The sequence below is a fragment of the Sebastes umbrosus genome, chromosome 22, assembly GCF_015220745.1.
Source record: "Sebastes umbrosus isolate fSebUmb1 chromosome 22, fSebUmb1.pri, whole genome shotgun sequence".
Lineage (NCBI taxonomy): Eukaryota > Metazoa > Chordata > Actinopteri > Perciformes > Sebastidae > Sebastes > Sebastes umbrosus.
Window position 1 is genome coordinate 15,484,413 of NC_051290.1, and position 20,117 is coordinate 15,504,529.

General features: G+C 42.0%; 2 protein-coding genes across 3 annotated transcripts; both read right to left on the reverse strand.

Annotated features, from left to right (window-relative positions):
• Positions 1-161: 161 nt before the first annotated feature.
• Positions 162-9,443, reverse strand: slc16a13 (solute carrier family 16 member 13). Of its 2 annotated transcripts, XM_037758807.1 has the most exons (6): positions 9,160-9,443; positions 5,548-5,793; positions 4,061-4,204; positions 3,623-3,879; positions 2,969-3,500; positions 162-1,557 (listed from the first exon to the last, which is right to left on the reverse strand). In XM_037758807.1, the coding sequence occupies exons 2-6, from the start codon at positions 5,774-5,776 to the stop codon at positions 1,319-1,321; spliced, it is 1,401 nt and encodes a 466-aa protein (XP_037614735.1). In that variant the 5' UTR covers positions 5,777-5,793; positions 9,160-9,443; the 3' UTR covers positions 162-1,318. The 2 variants fall into 2 exon arrangements, with proteins under 2 accessions (XP_037614735.1, XP_037614734.1); XM_037758806.1 differs by lacking the exon at positions 9,160-9,443 and having other exon boundaries at positions 5,548-5,909.
• A 3,451-nt stretch (positions 9,444-12,894) lies between these two features.
• On the reverse strand, positions 12,895-17,230 carry bcl6b (BCL6B transcription repressor). The gene is made up of 11 exons (XM_037758800.1): positions 17,079-17,230; positions 16,641-16,718; positions 16,309-16,535; positions 15,729-15,977; positions 15,510-15,644; positions 15,162-15,348; positions 14,867-15,072; positions 14,557-14,783; positions 14,341-14,471; positions 13,999-14,136; positions 12,895-13,900 (listed from the first exon to the last, which is right to left on the reverse strand). The coding sequence occupies exons 3-11, from the start codon at positions 16,533-16,535 to the stop codon at positions 13,760-13,762; spliced, it is 1,641 nt and encodes a 546-aa protein (XP_037614728.1). The 5' UTR covers positions 16,641-16,718; positions 17,079-17,230; the 3' UTR covers positions 12,895-13,759.
• Between the last annotated feature and the right edge of the window lie 2,887 nt (positions 17,231-20,117).

The following is a 20,117-nucleotide window of genomic DNA, read 5'->3' on the forward strand; positions in this document are numbered from 1 at the left end:
CGTGCCTTCAAGTTATTAAACTATAATTACAAGTCTAAGTTTATCCTTTAGTGTTAAGTAATTTTTACACATCCCCAGCAGAGGGCGCCATCATTTTATCATAAGCAAAAAGTTGCCTGAGAAAAAAGACAGACAAAAAAACTACAAAAAATTAAGACGCATTAAAACAAAATACATTGCTTTTTAATCAAGTGTGAGTACAAAATATCAAATTTTAACATTAAAAAACAACAGTGTCAGGTTGCAGGGGTAGTGTCTAGAAGGGAACCGAATAGTTAAGGTTAGGCATTGATCTTGAATAGTTTAAGGTTAAGATTCTCGCGAGAGTTTTTCCAAGTTTTTGCAGATCTCAGATCAGATTTCACAATTTGCAGGTTACCTTCTAGGCACTACCGGTTGCAGGCTGGATGTTTGAGCGGTAATTTACTTAGAAGTCACAGGCTTTTTGCATTGAAAAGTAGCCAGCAGGTCACAGCGACCGTGTTATCTTGGTCATACAAACCTGGCGTTCAAGTTTATGATTTACAAAAAGTACAAAATGCTTATGCAAGCAATGATTTTATGATCAGAAAGTGCACTTGAGAAATAATAACAGTCTTGTATTCCTACCCAGCAACGTAATGCACTGATGGAAAGAGAAAGTCCTGAAAGAGAGTTGCTGGAAATAGTGCTGGAGTCTGCAGCTCAGTTAGAGCTATTACTGTGCTCATAACACAGACAGGTGCTGCTAATCATTAAGACATTCTTAAATTCATAAATGATAGTGATTGTGAAAATTAATCATGTATGTGCAATATTTAAATATGCTGGTCAGACTTACAGCAACAGAATACGATTTACATTCACACAAACTACTAAGAAAATACGGCTTTTTAGTTTCTTTGTCAAGTATTTCGAAACTTAATGCCATGTTTCATAATAATAATAATAATAAAAACACATTTTCTTTCACATTTCCTATCCTGCGTGCCATCCTACTGTTTATGTAAAGCAACCACACATCTGTACGTGGCAAATAAAATATTTTAAATACCCAGCGTTTCCCTTTAGGCAGAAGGTGCTGAATATTAATCTGAGGTTAGGGTGTGTAACAGAGTGAGGAGTCTTCACAGTACGCTTCTTTCTTCTTTGGGTCTGTATCTCTGAGGTATAATGCGAACATGTAGCCATTTAGCAACACGTGGAGCAGCATATTAATGGTGTCTTCAGGTTGGCGGAGTCCCAAGTCCTTCAGGTTTGCGCCAACGGTAGTTTAGCTGGACTGAGGGGCTCTTGAACACTTGACTCACACAATCTTACTATGCTGTTTATTGGTTACTTAAACTGCCAGATCATTAACTCCTCCGTGACTCGTGTCAGAAGGCAAGCTGTGCATCTGTTCCTGCTCTGGATGTAAACCTTTATCTTTGTCGTCAAGTGAACGTCTCCGAGGAGGCGGCGGGTCTGTGCAGGAGAAGTAGTGAGGCAGCGTGGTCATGAGCAAAGTACCCTGAATGAGGAAACTGCCCGCCACCATGAAGGAAGCCATGTAGTCGCCAGTGATGTCCTTGAGCAAACCTTGAGACATTGAGACAGGGGAAAGTATTCACACATGAACAAAAGATGTTGCATGAGAAGTAAAAGAAATCTCTAAATTGAGATTAAGAAAATCAAATAACAAAAAGAAAAACTGACAAGAAACTATGAAGAACTATGAAGAAGTGCATAATGTTAGCCTCGTGCTAATTAAGAAAAACACTCATTGCAATGTGTACTAGAAGCCAGAGGTGGGACCAAGTCATTGTTTTGCAAGTCGTAAGTAAGTGTCAAGTCTTTGCACTGAAGTCCTGAGTCAAGTCCCAAGTCAAGACTGATAAGTCCAGAGTCAAGTCCCAAGTCAAGACTGATAAATCCTGACTCAAGTCCCAAGTCAAGACCAATAAGTCCTGAGTCAAGTACCAATTCAAGACCGATACGTCCCAGGTCAAGTCCCAAGTCAAAACTGATAAATCCAGAGTCAGGTCCAAATTTAAGACCATTAAGTCCCGAGTCAAGTCCCAAGTCAAACTGATTGATTCGTGGTACACTTTATAAATAACTTTTTAATCTTTGGGCTTGAAGGAAGGTATCAAGTATTTTCAAGTCAAAAGGCTCAAGTCCAAGTGAAGTCACGAGTAATTGGTGTTAAAGTCCAAACTGAGTTGCAAGTCTTCTTTGATTTTGTCATGTCTAAAGTCATCAAATTTATTTATTTTTATTAAAGTCCTCTACTAGAAGCCCTGATTATATAATCAAGGCTTTACTCTAAAGTGATCTATGCTGTGCAGAATCATGTGTTTAATCATTCAACAGAGAAGCTTCTAAGGTCTTATTACTGTGACACTTGTTTGATATGGCTAAGCAGGTTTTTAATGCAGTTCAACTAAATTACAAAAAAAAACAATTACCTCTTGTGAGATATGTGTTTTTGAGTTATCACATGAAAGAGGGGGAAAGAGTGGAGAGAAATTGAACTGAACTTTTTCACAGCAGATGTTTTCACTTGTAAAACATGTCAGGTGTAACTAATGACATTAATTACTGCTGGTGGAGAGCCATCGTTAATGTTATTAGTGTCACCTGTGCTTTGCCTACTATGACAACAAGTCTGTGGTAAAAAAGTTTGGGAATAGTGCTCTAAAACAAAAACTCTACATGTCTACAAATCACCAGGTGAGAATCTTTTGGGGAATTTGGGTGTACTGGCCCTTTAAGACATTCTGCTCTAACTATGTTGGCTATAATTTGGTGAGGTTGGGAGTGTATGTCAGAACTAGCTGATCCTGATTACCGGCTTTCAATTAATGTTTGACTACTTGTGGCTTCATTGTGTTATCTTGTGTTTATGGACTGATTTAGGTCACTTTCGACATGGAACAAGGTGACATGGCCTACATAGTTACGGACTGTGCAACCAAAACTCTCGTCTGCTCCTCCGATGTGCTCGTACCTGACAGAGGCGTCCCCAGCAGTCCCGCGCTGCTCTCGATGAGCTGCAGCAGCCCGAGGCCCCCCATCGTGCGCTCCACGCCCACAATCATGGGCACCACCGCGAACACCACAGAGGTCAGCGCCCCGGAGCAGAAGCCGTAGAGGAGGCTGATCGCCATCAGCGCGGTGTAGGAGCCGGACAAGGAGCTCACGGGCAGCAACATGATGAACAACCCCGCCAGCGTCGTCCACGCAGTCAGTAAGTGAATCAGCCGAAAGTGACGCAGGTCTGAGAACCAGCCCGACACTACGCGGCCCAGAATATCTGCAGCGCCGGCAGCTGACATGACGAAAGCAGATTGGTACTCTGAGAAGCCAGCTTGGCGGCTGTGGGCCACCAGGTGGAAATACGGCACAAAGTAGCCGACGTTAAGGAGACTGATGGCCAACGTGTAGGTGATGTAAGGCCTCTCGAAGAGCAGCGACAGCTCCAGGTAGGAGGACACTCTGCGCAGCACTGCAGCACATGATGACTTGCTCTCTGAATCCACCTGAAGAAAAGAAGGAAATGCTGAGCTTCATCTTCATGTCATCCAACATTTGTTTTTTCATGATAAAAGCATGTATTTTTCTCAATACAGCAACAGAGGAAGACAGTAGTGCCTTCTCCCACCTTTGCTGGGGCTTTGGAGCGTGGCTGTGGGCGGATGAGAGCCCCGCAGGGCACGATGTTGAGGCTGAGGGCCCCCAGAATCAGGAGGGCCCCTCGCCAGGCGTACATCTCCACCAGCAGCTGGAAGAGCGGGTTGAAAGCGAAGGAGGAGAGGCCAATGCTGGAGAACGCCAGTCCCAACGCCAGGACGCGCCGGCGAGTGAAGTTAGCCATGACTGTTGCCACCATGGGAGTGAAGACCAGCCCCCAGCCCAAACCTGGAGGAGAGAGGATGAGAGAAGACCCATAGCAAGAGGTCACTGTTATCACCTGCAATTAACTAGGTTAACAGTTTACTAGCTAAACAAAGATGACTTTACAAAGCATCTAAATGGATGTTTTCTTCTTCAGTTGTCCCTGAGGAACAACAACTAAAGCAGTTATCTCGATTGTTGTTACCTGAAATAAGACCCATGGTGAGGTAGAGGTGAACGAGACGGGTGGCCTGCGAGGCGAGTATGAGGCCGAGTCCAGCGAGACAGCCCCCCACCATCACCACCACCCGGGCATCATATGCATTACATAGTGCTGCACCAAGCGGACCTGCAAACACACACACACACACATGACTTTTTAGCTTGAAGCCACATAACTGCAGACAACTTAATAACTACAACATGTGCATGCTATCGCCAACAAAATGTCAGTGGATGTCAATGTTAAACAAAGTATGAAGGTCATCTTCATTTTAATCTGCAGCTTTCCACTTTTGTTTCCCCCTAAAGTGTAACTTTGGTATTTTTCAACCTGGACCCTATTTTCCCATGTTTTTGTGTCTGAATGACTAACGGGGACAACACTTGCAGCCATAAAAACATGGCATAAGATGATTTTAATAACCTGAAAAATACTTTAAGGATAACTTCAGTATTTTTCAACCTCGACCTGGACCTTTGTGTCTAAGTGACTAATGGGGACAACACTTTTTAAAATTGGTCTAGTATTGAGGGAGAACGCAGCAGGAGCCTAACGAGCTGTAATGTAATCAATTGGGGCAACCTGGTACCGTCTTTTTACGTCCACTATGATGCTTGTTTTTACCACTGACAGGCTCAGATTGTTATTATAAGTGTCTGACAACATTATGGTAAGAACCCTACAGAGAACTGAAAGTTTTTTTTTAACCTTTCACTTTCTGTCTGTCATTGTGTCATATGACTCGTTGCCAGAGGAGACAACGGTGGAAACGTGAGTGAGAGTGGAGAGAGGAGTGCCACGGGGACACCGGTGTTGTCAGAGTTTGTTATATTAGAGTACAGAAAGCTTGGCTTAGTGTTATCTAAAAGATTTTTAATGTCATGGCTGAATATTTAGGGGTTTCAGAACGAGGCTTCTCCGAGCGAGACACACAATAACAAACAGACCGGATCAAGCGAAAGGTTAGAAAAACATGTCAGTTCTCTGTAGGGAAAAAATACCGTAGTTGTCCTTTAAGTACTTTTCAGGTTGTTAAAATCATCTCAGGCCATTTTTTTATGGCTGTATAATGAAAATGAAATCAATATTTCTAGATAACTTGTGTGTCATTTTTCTACACATTCCCCCCCAAACTCAGCCGGACATATTTGGCATCTTTGGAAACTTCCCGGCTACAATTTTCAACAAGTTCTGTGTGTTTGAACAATGTTTGGCTGCACATCATGAGTTTTTAATGAGTGACCCGCTGGTGCTTATTAAAAGGGTTAATGAGTTGCTGCCCCTTTCTCATAAACCATCTGTAACATGGCGCATAAATTAAAAATGCTTCCATAAATTGTCTGCTTCTCTTTAGTTACACCTGTGTGATCATTCGTCAAGCTACTTCTTTCAGTTTCATGTCAACAGATTAATCAGTGATAAAAAAAAGAGTTAGTTATAGCCGTCATTACAAACACACAGTGACTCACTGAAGAACTGCTGTGCCGCCAGGCCCGTGGACGAGATCCAGGAGATGGCCTGGGCGCTCTCATCAAAGTACTGGACGAACTCCACAAAGAAGACCCCCAAGCTGCGCATCAGGCCGAACACCAGGCTCGTGCTGACGAACGTGGCGCCGACCAGCACCCAGCCCCAGCCTCCGTCCGGGCCCTCGGCTTCATCGGCCTGGCTCTCTGCTTTGGGCTTGAGGTCAGCCATGTCTGAGAGAGATTTATCTGTAAAAATAAAATACCAGGGGAGTGAGGAGGAGCAGATTAGAAGAGAAAGGAAAGCACAGAAAACACGAAGCCTCAGGAAAAGCATGTGATAGCTTTAGTCTCAGATCCTCTCTGTGGTTGTCAATAACTGTAATGATTAACTCCCCACAGGCCAATAGATTGGCCTGGCTGTGCTGTGTAAGTGTGACCAGGCTGCTAAACAAGTTTGCCTTCATTTGAGAACAAGATATAGGTGAGAGGTGAACTCTGACTGCTGAAGTGTTCATGGATCAGCTATGAAGTAATAGTTGCATGTTCAATAGAAGCCCCTAAATCAGCTTTCACTAGGTTTTACAGTAGTAGTCTAAAGAAGTGAATTAAAGGAGATGAGCTCTCCAAGGAAACAGGTGGTTAAAGTTGACTCACCCGCTACGGATATGTGTCACAATTAAACAACACGGAAACAGACTTGAGAAATGACTGGCAGAGATATTACTAAATAATCACTCTAATATCTGGTTTGCAATAATAAATATCAGCACACTCACCTTTATGCATTTACGCACAGCGATAAACAAAAGGTAGTATCGGTGAACGGCGATTCAATGGCGGAAAATGAGAGAGGAATAAACACCGTCGTCGTCTTAATATCAACCACAATAAAAAAAATAAACTTCGCGTTACCGGCTGAAACGGCCAGAGAGCCAGTCAAGCAACGGCTGTGTGACTTTTGTTTTTTCAGTGATGTTTTCAAGTTGTTGTAACTCTTCACTTGTTCTTTAACCGTGTCAAATAGCTTATTTCTGCATTTAATTAGTCATTAATGCAGTAATATGTAGGCCTTATCGACTAATCTATTAGTTGATATAAATAGGACCTATTATGCTTTTATGCTTTTCCCCTTTCCTTTAGTGTGTTATATAGTTTTTTGTGCCTGTAAAAGATCTGTAAAGTTACAAAGCCCAACGCGAGTTACTCTCCCCCACAGAAACACTGCTCCTGAACTGCCTGAAACGCCTTTTCTGTCAACAAGCAACATATTTGCATAATACCTGCATTGTGGCAAGTTTGGCACGCCCTCAAATAAAGCTAGTTAGAGAGGATCTGGAGCGAAGTCTGAAGAGTTTGTTTCAGTTGACTAATCACAACAGAGTCGGCCAGCTGACCAATCAGAGCACACTGGGAGCTCAAACAGAGTATTTCAGACAGAGGGTGAAAAGAGGTGCTGCAGCACAGCCAGTATGAGAAAAGTAAAGTGTTTTCTGAACATTTAAGCATGTAAACACGCTCTAGTTTAACCTAAAATACAAGTATGCACCTGAAATTAAGCATAATAGGTCCTCTTTAATCGACAGATCTGCAAAACTGAGTTTCTCCACAAAGAATTGCACAACAGCACCACTTTAAATGTGCTCATAAGTTTCTTGGAAATAAGTCATTCAGCATGAAAAAAGCATAGAATAATGATGAATCGTCTAAGAAATCGTAGTCGTCTAAGACCAAAACGACCAATTAGTCGACTAATTGACTAAGAGGGGGCAGCCTTAATAAGTCTATTTGCAAATTTAAATTTGATGTATGCATTTTGAATGATTCTCGCTGTCACCAATTGTTTAAATACGCTTTCATAAAGCTGTATATTTAAAAGTAAAAAATAATAATTTATTCCATCAAAATGGGAACATTTGATGCTTAAGTTGTAAACATATTTATACAAATAAGATAATAATAGCCTAATAATAATAATAGGGGCTAAGTATCTTTATATTCAACAACAGGAAAACATATTGTTTAAATGTTAAATCAATATAGTACATGTTTTTACTACACATTTTTCACTATGATCCTGATCACCTTATTACATTTTTTAGAGGAAAAAGTACTCCTCAAGCACAATTCACAAGCTGATCACATGATGCATCCTCTGTTACCACATAAATAAATGCTGATGTAGAACAGAACGAGCCGTAAACAGTCCTGAGGATCCTCTTCTGACATTGACCACATCCACTTTCAATTCCTGCCACCAACATGCAGCCATTATGGGCTTTCTGTTATCTGCTATTACCATTAAGAGGATTCTTCCCCATGTGTCCACTCATATCAGTTGTGTTTAGTCAGCTGATAAGCTATAAGGTTTCCAGAAAACAGTGCCTCCTATTTTTATGTTATTGATCAGCTCGCTAATAGCGAAAAAAAAAAGGTTATTAAAAATATACTATTATGTTTAAGTGTGAATACTAAGAGATAAAGGTTCACTTTTCATTTCTGCACACATATAATTACAAATATATTATGTAAAACCAGACTTGTACTATGTAATTCCAATTATTGGTGCTGTTGGTTGAGCAGTATTTTCCCCTCTGTTGCTGTTGTGGTGACTTTTTGTAGTGAGTTGAAAATAGCACAGTGATCTGATCCATTCCTAACCTAATGCCACTCACTTCACTGCTGCAGGAATTACAGGAATGTACACCCTCAAACACACATACACTGATGTAGACTTACAACGTAGTACAATTAAGACCTAAGACATGACTTAAAAACTTGATTTCATATCGGTTTGAAGACTGTTTACAGTGTATTTCTATATGTGCCGAATAATGAGTGAGATGGTTGTATGACTTGAAACCTACATGTATGAAGGTTTTCACACTAGGATCATGTGAATTTGAAGTTTTATTTAGCTAAATATATGTTTTGTATGGGCAACAACCAACAGGGGAACTGCTGCCAGCAGCTCTGCATTGAACTCAGTATTTCTAAATGTTATTGTGAGTTTACAATTTTGTGATTCATATATAATTTAGTTCCAGTTTATTTCAATAAAAGCTCAACTTTTATATCACTTTAAAATGTATAAACATGTAAAAAATAATGCTTCTCTGTTCTGTGCTCTTTTTGTTTGCAATACAGCATTATTTATTGATTAAATTCACACTAGAAACCAACCAGTTTCAATCCATATAAAGATGTTTGATTAATTAATTTGCCATAAAGCTACAATTATAAACATGTATTGATTGCATGATCCTACAATAAGATTTTCCACTTGAAAATATCAGGTTATTGTCAGTTTATATATATATATATGAACATTAGTGTATGTATACACACACACCTGCAAACACGTGCTATAGTCCTGCCTTTCCTCCAAGCAGCTGCAGCTTCATATCAACAGTCAGCTTCATTCATGATTTATTACACATGAACAGGTAGACAGTGCATGTGGCCTCTCCAATCACTACTCCACGTGAATGACGTAGGCTACACACTGCGCCTGCGCAATGGGTGTCTCACACACACAGCTGTATTATAGACACACAAAGAAACACAATGTTCGAGACTATATAAGCATACTGTTGATGATATAGTGGTACTTACCGTCGGTGCGTCAGCTTCCTCTGCAGCACCACATGGTCCACAGTCTCTAACAGCACTGTGGTGAGAAGCAGAATGACAGTAAGTCTCTCTCTGCAGCCTGAGGAGCAGCAGCGGCAGCAGCAGTATGCAGGACGAAAAAGTTCAGCTGTAACTACATAGCAAGGTGCGCATGCGCAGTCCTCACGGGGGCGCACGCATTTTGCATATTTTTGCCTTGAAGATAATAATTTATTTTATTTTATTTTATTTAAAAAACTGACTTGCCTATAAAACAGGACAGACAAAACAAACATTAGGAACAAGAATAAAAAAAAAATAATAGGCCTTATTGAAATATCACACACATTGAGAATAAAAACTGGAATAGCCTATATATTTAAAGGTCCCATATCTACAAATTTTCAGATTCATACTTGTATTTTGTGTTTTTACTAGAACATGTTTACATGCTGTAATGTTAAAAAAAACACTTTATTTTCCTCATACTGTCTGCTTGAATATACCTGTATTTACCCTCCGTCTGAAATGCTCCGTTTTAGTGCATATCAACAGAATTGCAACGGAGTTGCAACGGAATTGCAACAGAATTACGTTGCCTGGCAAAAGTTTGGGTCCATGTTTACTTCCTGTCAGCTGATGTCATTCACATACACTTCAACCAAGAATAAACTGGGACACATTTAGAATGTTTACGTTTACAATTGTGTAATGGTCTGAATATTGTATATTTGTGACATCACAAATGGACAGAAATGCTAACGGCTTGTTTCAAACGCGCAATTTCTGAATACCAGCTGTGTGTATTTCTCTGTATATTGAGCACTCTGATACTTTCACAGTATTTATAAAGCACTTAAATCTGCTTTATAATGAAAAAGAAAAAAGAATCTTACTTTTTACAATATGGGACCTTTAAACTTTAAACTTACTGTAAATAATTTGTTTTTGTCAACAAACTTCAGACTTCTCATCATTATGTGTCTTTCATCTGAGACGAGGAGACAGTCTGTCACCCTTCATTATAGGAAACTGCAGAAAGAAGGAACTCCACCAATAGCTTCTCCTGCTAATAGTTTTTATACTATCCATTCACCACAACACCTCTGTTCACTCAGCTCCTTGAATTTATGTTGTTGACATTGATGCAGATTGCTTTAGATTAGATTTTACAGTACACTCTGGCACAAAGTTGGATCAGGAATCAGCTGGATTTTAGAGCAAAGACACAGTTGAATTTTTTTTAGTTTACACTCGTGCTTGTAAATACACAAAATTAACTAAAAACAGCAAATTTTTTGCATAAACCATCCAATATTCTGATATGAATAGAAACAACATTTCCTTTGGACCATTTATAGCTTATTTGAGGACGCACATGACTGGATGCGTTTTGGCCAGCACAACCTTGAAAAGAAAGGATCCCTTTTTTATTTAAAAACATAAAAACACGAGTGCACAGCTTGAGGCAATAAAATATTAACCAAATAAAACCCCTCAGCATTATCCACTGTTGAAACTTACTTGAAAAACCCCCTTATAATCATGCAAATGACTCACTTTAATCACACTTTGGTTCAATTATTACTTGTTTGTTAGAACTGTATCATCACAGCATATAATAAGACACAGCATTGGGAATTAAATGAAATTTCCCAAGGAAATTAAAACATATACTACAAAAAATACAAAATACATGTTGTCTTAATCGTACGGAAGCACGGTCAGTCGGTCAAAACAAGATAAGAGGGGCTGCCAGGTACAGTAAAATTTCTGGGCTGATCCGCGAATAGCAAATTTAATTTGTTTTTATTTTTTAATTTTAATTTAAAGAGGTAACATTTTAATCATACATTTACAGATCAGTGTGCATATTTTACAAATGTCATAAAAAAGATGAAACACATGAATGGGTTTCCACATGTCTGACACTAGACGGAGGCAACCACAAGGTCTGAAAATGTCAACTGCTTTTTGGTTATCTCTCTTCCTATTGGCCCAGAGGCACATATTATATTTTCTAACTCCACTACAGAATGGTATAGGTTTAACAACCAACAGCAGATAAAGTATGATCAAAACTGGCTTTATCTTTATCTACATTTAGCTGATAATACTTTAGCACTTTTGCTTAAGTTAACATTTGAATACAGGTGTGGTATATGTTTACTTAAAGGTACTATATGTAATGGTTCCACGCTTCCCATTCATTGTCCATGTAAGCAGCCCTGCAATGCATTCGCGATTTGAGAGACGGGGCGTCACGTTGGCCGCTCCACATTTGCATAAAGTTGAGGTCTGGGCTACTTAATGCAAATCAAAGGCGTCTGACGCAACTCGCCACCTCTGAAAACTCCCGAGAAACTTCTAAACTAAGCCTTGTAGACAGATTCAGCAACCGCATGGCTTAAGTCTCGTGTAAAATCTTTTCAGAAACACATTTCGGTGAACTATTTTCGTGATATCAGAGAAGAAAGTTTCCAAAAACGAGCCGCCATCTTGGTTCCGGTTTGAAAGCTGGGAGCAGCAACCCATGAGGGAATGCTTTTGTCCAATCAGGTGCCTATGTCTACCTAGTGGCAGCCCATCAAGCGTCCAATGGTGGGAAGCAAGGCGATCCTTGCGATAAAATGCACTGTACATGTCCCGGTGATGTTAACAACAAAGCACGGAGAAGCTCGGATTACAACACACACAGAGGGAGAGAGGCTTCATTCTCTGCTCAGGTAGACATCACTCCTCTATATCATTGCACAGCAAATAGTTGTTTGATGCTACATTAATGCTCTGAATATTGTATAGAGAACCTTTAAAGGCAACAAGATAGATACAAAATGGGAAAAGAGCGAGAGGAATCTCCAATAGCTACATTTGACCTTCTCCAAAACATACTGGCACAATGAATTTCATTGAAAGTATCAAGTTGCAGTCTTTTGGATTTTTTTGCAGTTTCAATAAAATCCCTAAAAGGTTTCTAGTAATACGCACTTTATGAGATAAGTTCCACACGTGTCATAATAATCACTTCCTTAAATACCTTCCACAGAACTCCTCTTTTCTGACAAACTCTTTGTGACTTCAGTGAACTGATTTGCTGGGAGATCCCTCTGACAGGTCATTGGTCACAATAAGTGGGAATCTATATCATAGGTTTCATTTTTTTTTTCAGAGGTGGAGGGGGGTGAAGGTTGGAAAGTCCCGTCAGACTTCCAATGTTTGTCTGAGCAGGGACAATAAGCCCAGCTAGCCACAACTCATCAGGGAGCAGGAAGCGGGGATGACAGAGGGTGGGAGAGTTCAGCAGGAGTCTCGACAGCCCCCCCAACCCCACCACCACCTCCAGGAAGCAGCAGCGAGCTCACACACGTGTTGTCGGCTTGTGTAGTGTGAGTAGCTGGTATAAGGAGCCTGGAGGAAACAGGTGCCCTCTGCTTCATTGTTTCCACAAAAGCAACTGAGAAAAAAAATGTGGAAAATGGCGGGACAGATTTGAGTTAACAGAAGAGGTGATTCATGGGTAGAAAGAGTGCGTTGATGAGAGGAAGGAAGTTCAGGGAGGAGAAAGGCTGAAGGAGGTGGCAGAGAGTTTACCCTGCAGCTAAAAGAGCTGAAAAATGAGTGGACTCTGGTCAGCACTATGTGAGCATTTTCACATTATCAATATTAATTTCACCATTTGTTTACATAATAACACATATGTCAGAGGATGTTATGAAATGAGACACTGAACACCACAGCTCCAATTCATATAAAAATGATTTAATTTAGATTGTACAAAACCATCTTTGTCCAGCAAATGAACTCATACACATACATGTAATATTATTATTATTCATCCAATTGCTTACAGTCATCTTATTTAAATTGCTCATGTCAGAAAACAATATTTAACTTTTACACTCCAGTACAAGATGACTAAGTCCTTTGCCTGCTCGGACTATAAAAAGCAGATATCACTGCATATTTTGTTTGTTTTTTTAAAGAACACGCAGGCCCCAGGCCTCGAGAATAAGATAAATACACATTTAATGCTTCAAACAAATGTTAAAATTTAATTTACTCCAAAGAAAATCCACAATTCTCCACCTCTCCTTCATAAAACTTGCTTTATCTTTCGTCCAAACCAGTCACATACTTCTTCTTTCTGTAGTAATTCAGTATACACACATCCCAAAACATTTGACCTATATCTCCATGTCTCGTTCCCTTCTTTCCATCCCTTCACGAACCTTCAAAAACACCTTTTCTTAACACCATCTCCAACTTAGAAAAGCCACCTAGGACTTCTAATGAACCTTATAGATTCATACTAATAATTATCACCAAGCTTCAAACCTCATCCAACAACATGTTAATGCTAAAAGCCATTTGTAAATGTCTCTTTCTCCAAATGGAATCCATTCTAACTTTGATGTCGAAGCTGGTCTTCTAACCAGTCCGTTAAAAGTTTTAAATAACCACCTCATATAAAAAAAAAACAGGTGCTGATCATTTAAAATTGCAGAAGTTAATTCATTCACCAAATTTCACATTTTCTGACAGATATGATTATTGTGACCAACGTGCTGGACGTGATGAATGAAAGGTCAAAGGTCAGATGTCTTCAGCAGGCCTGCAGAAGAGGCTGGTAGGGCTCAGTCAGGACCTTGTAGCGGATCTTGGTGTTGGTGATGGCCCCGTGCTTCTGGCGCAGGTGAAGACGCAGCTGACTCTTGTGGCGGAAGTGTAGGTCACACTTCTCACACTGAAAAACAAAGAGGTCAACAGATTACATGACCTTCTGTGTGTTTGTTGTATGATATATACGCCATTGGTCGAACAGACAGTGTGTTTCTGACTCACGGTGTACGGCTTCTCTCCGGTGTGGATGCGCAGGTGGCTCTTCAGGGTCTGCAGGTGGCGGAAGCGGGTGCCACAGGTGTGACAGGGGTACGGTTTCTCCCCCGTATGGATTAGAACGTGGGCCCTCAGATGGGCAACCTAACACCAGGACAACAACACAAACAGGTTGAGAAGTGTGACAAGATTTTAATTTTTAAATGTTATCAGCTTAAACCCTCAGACATCACAGATTGATAGAGTTCATAAACTCATGAATGACTTATGAGTTCTTTAAGGCCAGTTAGGGGTTAGTTAGAAACAAACTAATTTATTACACTTTAGGAAGTGGCAGTTTTCCCTCACCTGGACAAATCGTGCGCCGCAGGTGTCGCAGCGGTAAGGCTTCTCTCCTGAGTGGATGCGAGCGTGAGTCTTCAGGTTGGCCGGTCGGTTGAACTGGGCGCCGCACACATTACAGCGGTACGGCTTGTCACCTGCCAAAGGTCAGCGCCAGGTATTAGTTTTTTAAATAAAGAAAGAGAATGGGAAAGAGGTTTTTTTTTTTATTTATAGCCTCACCTGAGCAGACAGTCTTGGTTCCTTGAGGGTTGCCAGAATAACAGTAGGGCAGATAGTAGCTCTCATGCTTGATTGCATGTTGGGCAGCTTCTGGACTAGTGGGGTGCAGGTTTGGGAGAACGGTGCAGGGTGAGACTGAGGAAGCAGACTGGGGGTGATCCACAGAGGGGGGTGGCCCGGGGGGAGGAGCTCGGCCAGAACCCTCGTAGCAGGAGGCCTGCCCCTGTCTGATGAAGAAAGATCCATAAAAACTCAACAAAATGTTTAATTTCCCCTCTCTCATCTCATAATTCTCATTATTCCAGTTTACCTATCAATCTGACCGGGCACTTCTCCAGACCACGCCTCTGTTGCTTTGGGAGTCGAGTCCATCCTGTCGGGGGATGATGTGTGACTCTGTGTCTCCTCCATCTCCTCTTCCTTCACCGCGGCGGCTGCACACAAAGGGTTGAGGACGATGTACTTGTATTTTTTCCAATTGCAAGCCTTTGGGTCCGGCATGGCTTTGATATCACTCTGGAGAATAAATAAACAGTCTTCAATTTAAATGTAAAACTTCCCAGTGGTAATATAGACTGTTTTTTAATAGTGAAATTTAAACTCACCACAAGGTTTTTGCTGCAGGTGTTGGATTCTGCAGGAGAGTTTGGTTGGCAGCTGGAGCGGGCGGGGCTGTCTGGAGATGGGGTGCCTTTGAGGGGCGACTCGGGCTCTCCTTTCAGCTCCTTTGACCCGGGCTGGCGGGTCGGGAAAGCCCCTGGCTGGAGAGAGCCCCCGACCTCCGCTGGGACCCTGCAGGACAAACAAAGGAAGTGCTGTAATGAGCTAAACCTGTCAACAGACCAACCACAGCAGCAGCACTTAAGTAAACAAAAATCCAATAAAAAAACCACACCCAAGCAAGCACTTTCTGCCACCCTAATGGTTTTCAATTCCACACATATTCCTCCTACCTTGTTGCCACTGCTGTTGGGGGTGATCTCTGGGGTCCTGGATTGGGCAGGTCCCCTCCTTGGGGGGCTACAGAGGCTACAGACACCCTGGAGTCCAGCTCCAGTTGAGGGTGTCTTGCACTCATGTTCTCCCTGCTGGAAAACAAAGAACCTGTCAGTTCATGATTCATGATGCAATCTGTCCTGGCCTGATAACAGATGTTCCTCCCAGTCCCTCACCAGTGCAGCTGCATGAAATCCCGGCAGGTGTCGGCCACGTGGTCCATCTGCAGGTAGGCCGCAGAGGTGAGCACCCCAGAGACGGTGATGGGTGTCAGGGGGAGGCGGGAGGTGTACATGAAGTCGAGCAGCAGGGAGATGCTGGACGGGTCCAAGGAGTTGGGGAGGGACACTGTCATGAGCTGCTCCCCGCTGCCGCCACGCCCCTGGAGCAACACGCGGCGGGAGTACATCGAGTAGAAGAAGCCACTGAGAGAAGAGAGGGAAAGACAGAAATATGCATTTGATCTGAGTTTACATTTGGATCATGTGCAGTGTTTAAAATAAGGGAGATATGGCGGAAATGGTGGAGAAGAGATGGGAAGAAGACGACAATAGATGTCCCAAGTGCAAAGCAGTAAAAAGTGAAGGGAAGACAAAATCCGGAGCTATGAGTCAACAGCTGTGAGTCAACCAAAGGAAGAGAGGAAAGGAAATACTGTACATGTGTCCATAAAAGGAAACCTTTGAAAACTGCACCAATCAGAGAAAACCTGCAGACACGTCTAGAGAGTGTAGATGCGTTGACCTTTGCACCAACCTGCAGGCCACGAGCACAGCACAGTGCGCGCGTAGGTGCACGTTGCCGACCACCAGGGTAGCGTCGGTCAGGATGTTGCGGTGCCGCAGCTCGTTCAGGTTCAGCAGCACGTCGTTGGAGTGGCGGGTGAACTCTTTCACGTATCCCTCAGCCGGGGCGGCGGGCCTCATCTCCTGCACCCTTGTGACCTTGTATCCTTCCAATAAGTCCATCATGCTCATCTGCATCTGTAGAGAATATGTGAATATATATGAAGCAACCAACCAATGCACATCATTTTGAAAGTTTGAATGCATTTTTTTAAAAAATTAGGATGCACAATAATGACCTACCTATGTGTATTTGATAGAATAAATAGACTGGAGTGTCCCAGACACATGTGTTAGGTGAGACCAGCTCCCTACTCGTACCTGCATGAGGAAAAAAAAAGAAATAAAAAATATCCACTCTTTAGTATGAATATTTAACCTTTACAAAAATCACATTATTGTAGATATCAAGGGAGTTGCAACATGCAGCAAAGTGGTGATTACTGAGAACTCAAGAAGATATTAAAATATTGTGAAAAAATATAAAATTCAACAAATTTCTAAGTCCTACATTGACCTTGTCATCTGACAAATTTAAATGTTAACTTTTAAAGATTAATCAAGAAAAGATCAAAAATCATTAACATCACTTAAAAACAAATAAATCAATCCAAGCAAGCAGTTATCAGACAGCTGTTAAAAATATAAATAAACTGAGAACATTTTCATTTTCCAACTCACCCCGACCAGCAGGGACGAGAACTACGGTGCACCGCGCTGACGTCAAACCCCCCGTCTCAGTGTTCAGTCTAGAGTCAAAGAAGTGGAGCAGTCTCCACTGGCTCTGAGCAGCACTGTGAGGGGAGACTGAAGGGAGGGGGACTCTTTATAATGTCGCGCAGGAAGCCCCCGTACAACCAGGGCTGCTCGTTTCCTCTTTCCTCAATGGCCCACGCGTACACTGGAAGCAGCGCAGGAAAGGCCCTGTTCTGGGTCCCGGGCTCCAAGTATTTTTAGTGGCCCTATTAGTTTTTCTAAACCCCCATAGCTCTGAGAGAAGTAATGGCAGGAAAGCGTTGTGTGTTTTTATGCCACGTTGAAAAAATATATATGAGGGCCCTTGGGGAGAGGCGGTACGTGCCTGGCTATCCAGGGGTAGGCTTCCCCCACCAACGCTTTCCTACCCTTCACCAGGACAGAGGAAGTGTGTGAAAGGAAGCTGGAAGACCAGCTTATTGTTGGATAAACAGTATCATTGAGATACTATCTCATCGAGGGAGTTTCACTCTTATTTTGTTAAGCTACATGAGTACTCATGAATTTCTTAATTTTCTCAGGAAGGCATGTAAATACAAGAAGCAAAGAGAAACTGTGTTATTGCTGTGTTGACCAGTTCAGGTTAGTGAGTGCTCCGGAAGCTTCTGGCTTGCTGCCCGAGAGCAGAGGCGTTGTGTTACGAGGACCAAAAGGAAGGAAGCCAAATCGATGGTTCTAGATGGGCGACACCTTCTCCTGGTGGTGAAAAACAACCTTTACCCCGCCCCGACTGAGAGAAATGCACCCGACAGATGTGCAGGAACTGCCCTGCACACCCACTCACTCACACACACACACACATCTGAATGCATCCTGCAAAGCTGCTCAGAGACATGGATGCAAAACGCCTGCGCAGGACATCCGTCAATAATAAAGCGGGCAGGAGACGAGGAGATGGAGGAGGGGGGGTTAATACAGCGAGGGGGACAAGGGCTTAGAGGTCACGAAGAACTAAAAAACAAGTGGAAAGTCAGCTCATCCTCAGTGCAGCCGTGGGTTGGACAGTTAATTGAGACGCCGCAGAAGTGAACTATGAACTCATTGAACTGTATTTCCTTCACATCAAAGTATTTTACAGAAGGAGGCACTGAAGAAGGAGGAGAGGTTAACCGAGATAAGTGCTGCCTGCACAAAAAGCGAGGATTGCAGGACGAAGCAAGTGGACGGTTGATTGACAAAGAGAAAATTATTTTTATTTTCACTAATAAGATTCAGCTTTACCGCCAAAGAAAAACATGCATTTTTTAATTTTAAGCTGCAAATTGTGTTGTTTTTTCTACAGTGTATATCAACGTATCATCCCAACTCGTCATATACTGATGCTTTGTCAGACCCCTCGGCGTCACTTTTCTGTATACTGTTTGTAGTTTAAAGGTACAGTGTGTAGGATTTGCCGGCATCTAGTGTTGTGGTTGCAGATTGCAGCTAACTTGGTACCCCTTCGCTCACTCCTCCCTTTCCAAGTGCAAAACCACAGTAATGCCATCCGCCTCGCTCAGAGGCCATCCTTACCATAATAACACTACTTTAGGAGCAACGGAAGTCAGACGGCGGCTGGCGGTACCACGGTTTAGCACTCTGAGGCTCACGTTACCGCAGTTTCACAAGCATGTCAGAGAACTACGGTGGCTGCAGGTAACGTAAAAATGCTAAAGGCTCTCTATAGAACCAGTGTTTGGTTTGTCCATTCTGGGCTACTGTAGAGACATGGCAGAGCAACATGGCGGACTCCATATAGAGGAAACACTTCCTATGTAGATATGAAGGGCTCATTGTAAGCTAACAAAAACACAACGATTCTTAGTTTCAGGTGTTTTTATACGAATGAAAACATAGTTTTGAATATTATATTCAATTTCTGCTAATAGATCCTCTGAAATGTTACACACTGTTCCTTTAATGGGAAGAAAAAGTGTGTGTTATTGTAGAGAACAGTAGCTACTAGGAGACACTTCAATAGGGGTATAAAAGGATTTACTGAAACTAGTTTGGGCATCGTGTGCTTGGAGCCAGGTTCAACTGCATGCAGGTCTAGTTTAATTTTGAGCTGCAACTTGTAAAATAGTCAAATATCACTTGTAGATACGTTTATGTAAAGCAAATGTGTCAAACATGGAATAATAATCAGACAACATGACCATGTTTGGATATAAATCCTTTGAAAAATATGAATCGGAAGTGAAGTGTTTGTGTACAGCTTGTGCGCGTGTCCTTGTGCTTTTATTTGTTTGCATGGAGGTCCGACCAATTGTGTGCTTTGTAAAAAAAAAAAAAAAAAAAAGGAAAAACCATAAAGGAAAACAACGATTAAGAAAACAGAGAGGGAGATGGAGGTCTCGGCTACTTCCAGGCATTGTGAGAAGAACGGATGAGGAGGTTGGGGGGCGGTTGAGGAAAAGTGAGAACATTACTAAACAGGTTCAACCAATCGGCGGAAGCCATTGAGTCCATCCCGTTGGCAAGGCTTGGCAGCACTCACGGTGACTTCCTGCGTCTGTCGGTGCCCACCGAGCCTGTTATTGATCAAATGCAGAGCTGCAACTATTCACCATCAAATTGAAGAACTTTCTACAATGAAGAACAAACACACTTTTGTGAAATTTCAAAAGCAAAATGAAATATGTCAACATCTATTTAACTGCTGTCACTCCTCGTCAAACAGAACAAAGGCGGGGATTCCCCTTCTGTTGTGGTTTCCTGGTTTGCTGGACAGAACTATATTGTTTATCTGATAATGTATGGGTTGCTGAAGCCATGCTTTGACTTCAAATCCCCCAGTTGGTGCCAAAGATGTTGATGACTCCTGTAACAATAACAGATCTGCTGTTTAAACCGCCTCTTCCTGTGATTTCTGTGGACATATAAGGGCAAATAAGAGCTACTGGAAGGAGGAGCAGGAGGAGGAGGAAGCGGGGATATCCCAGGGAGCAGCCTTGGCTGTTCTTCCACATATTGGCAGAGAAA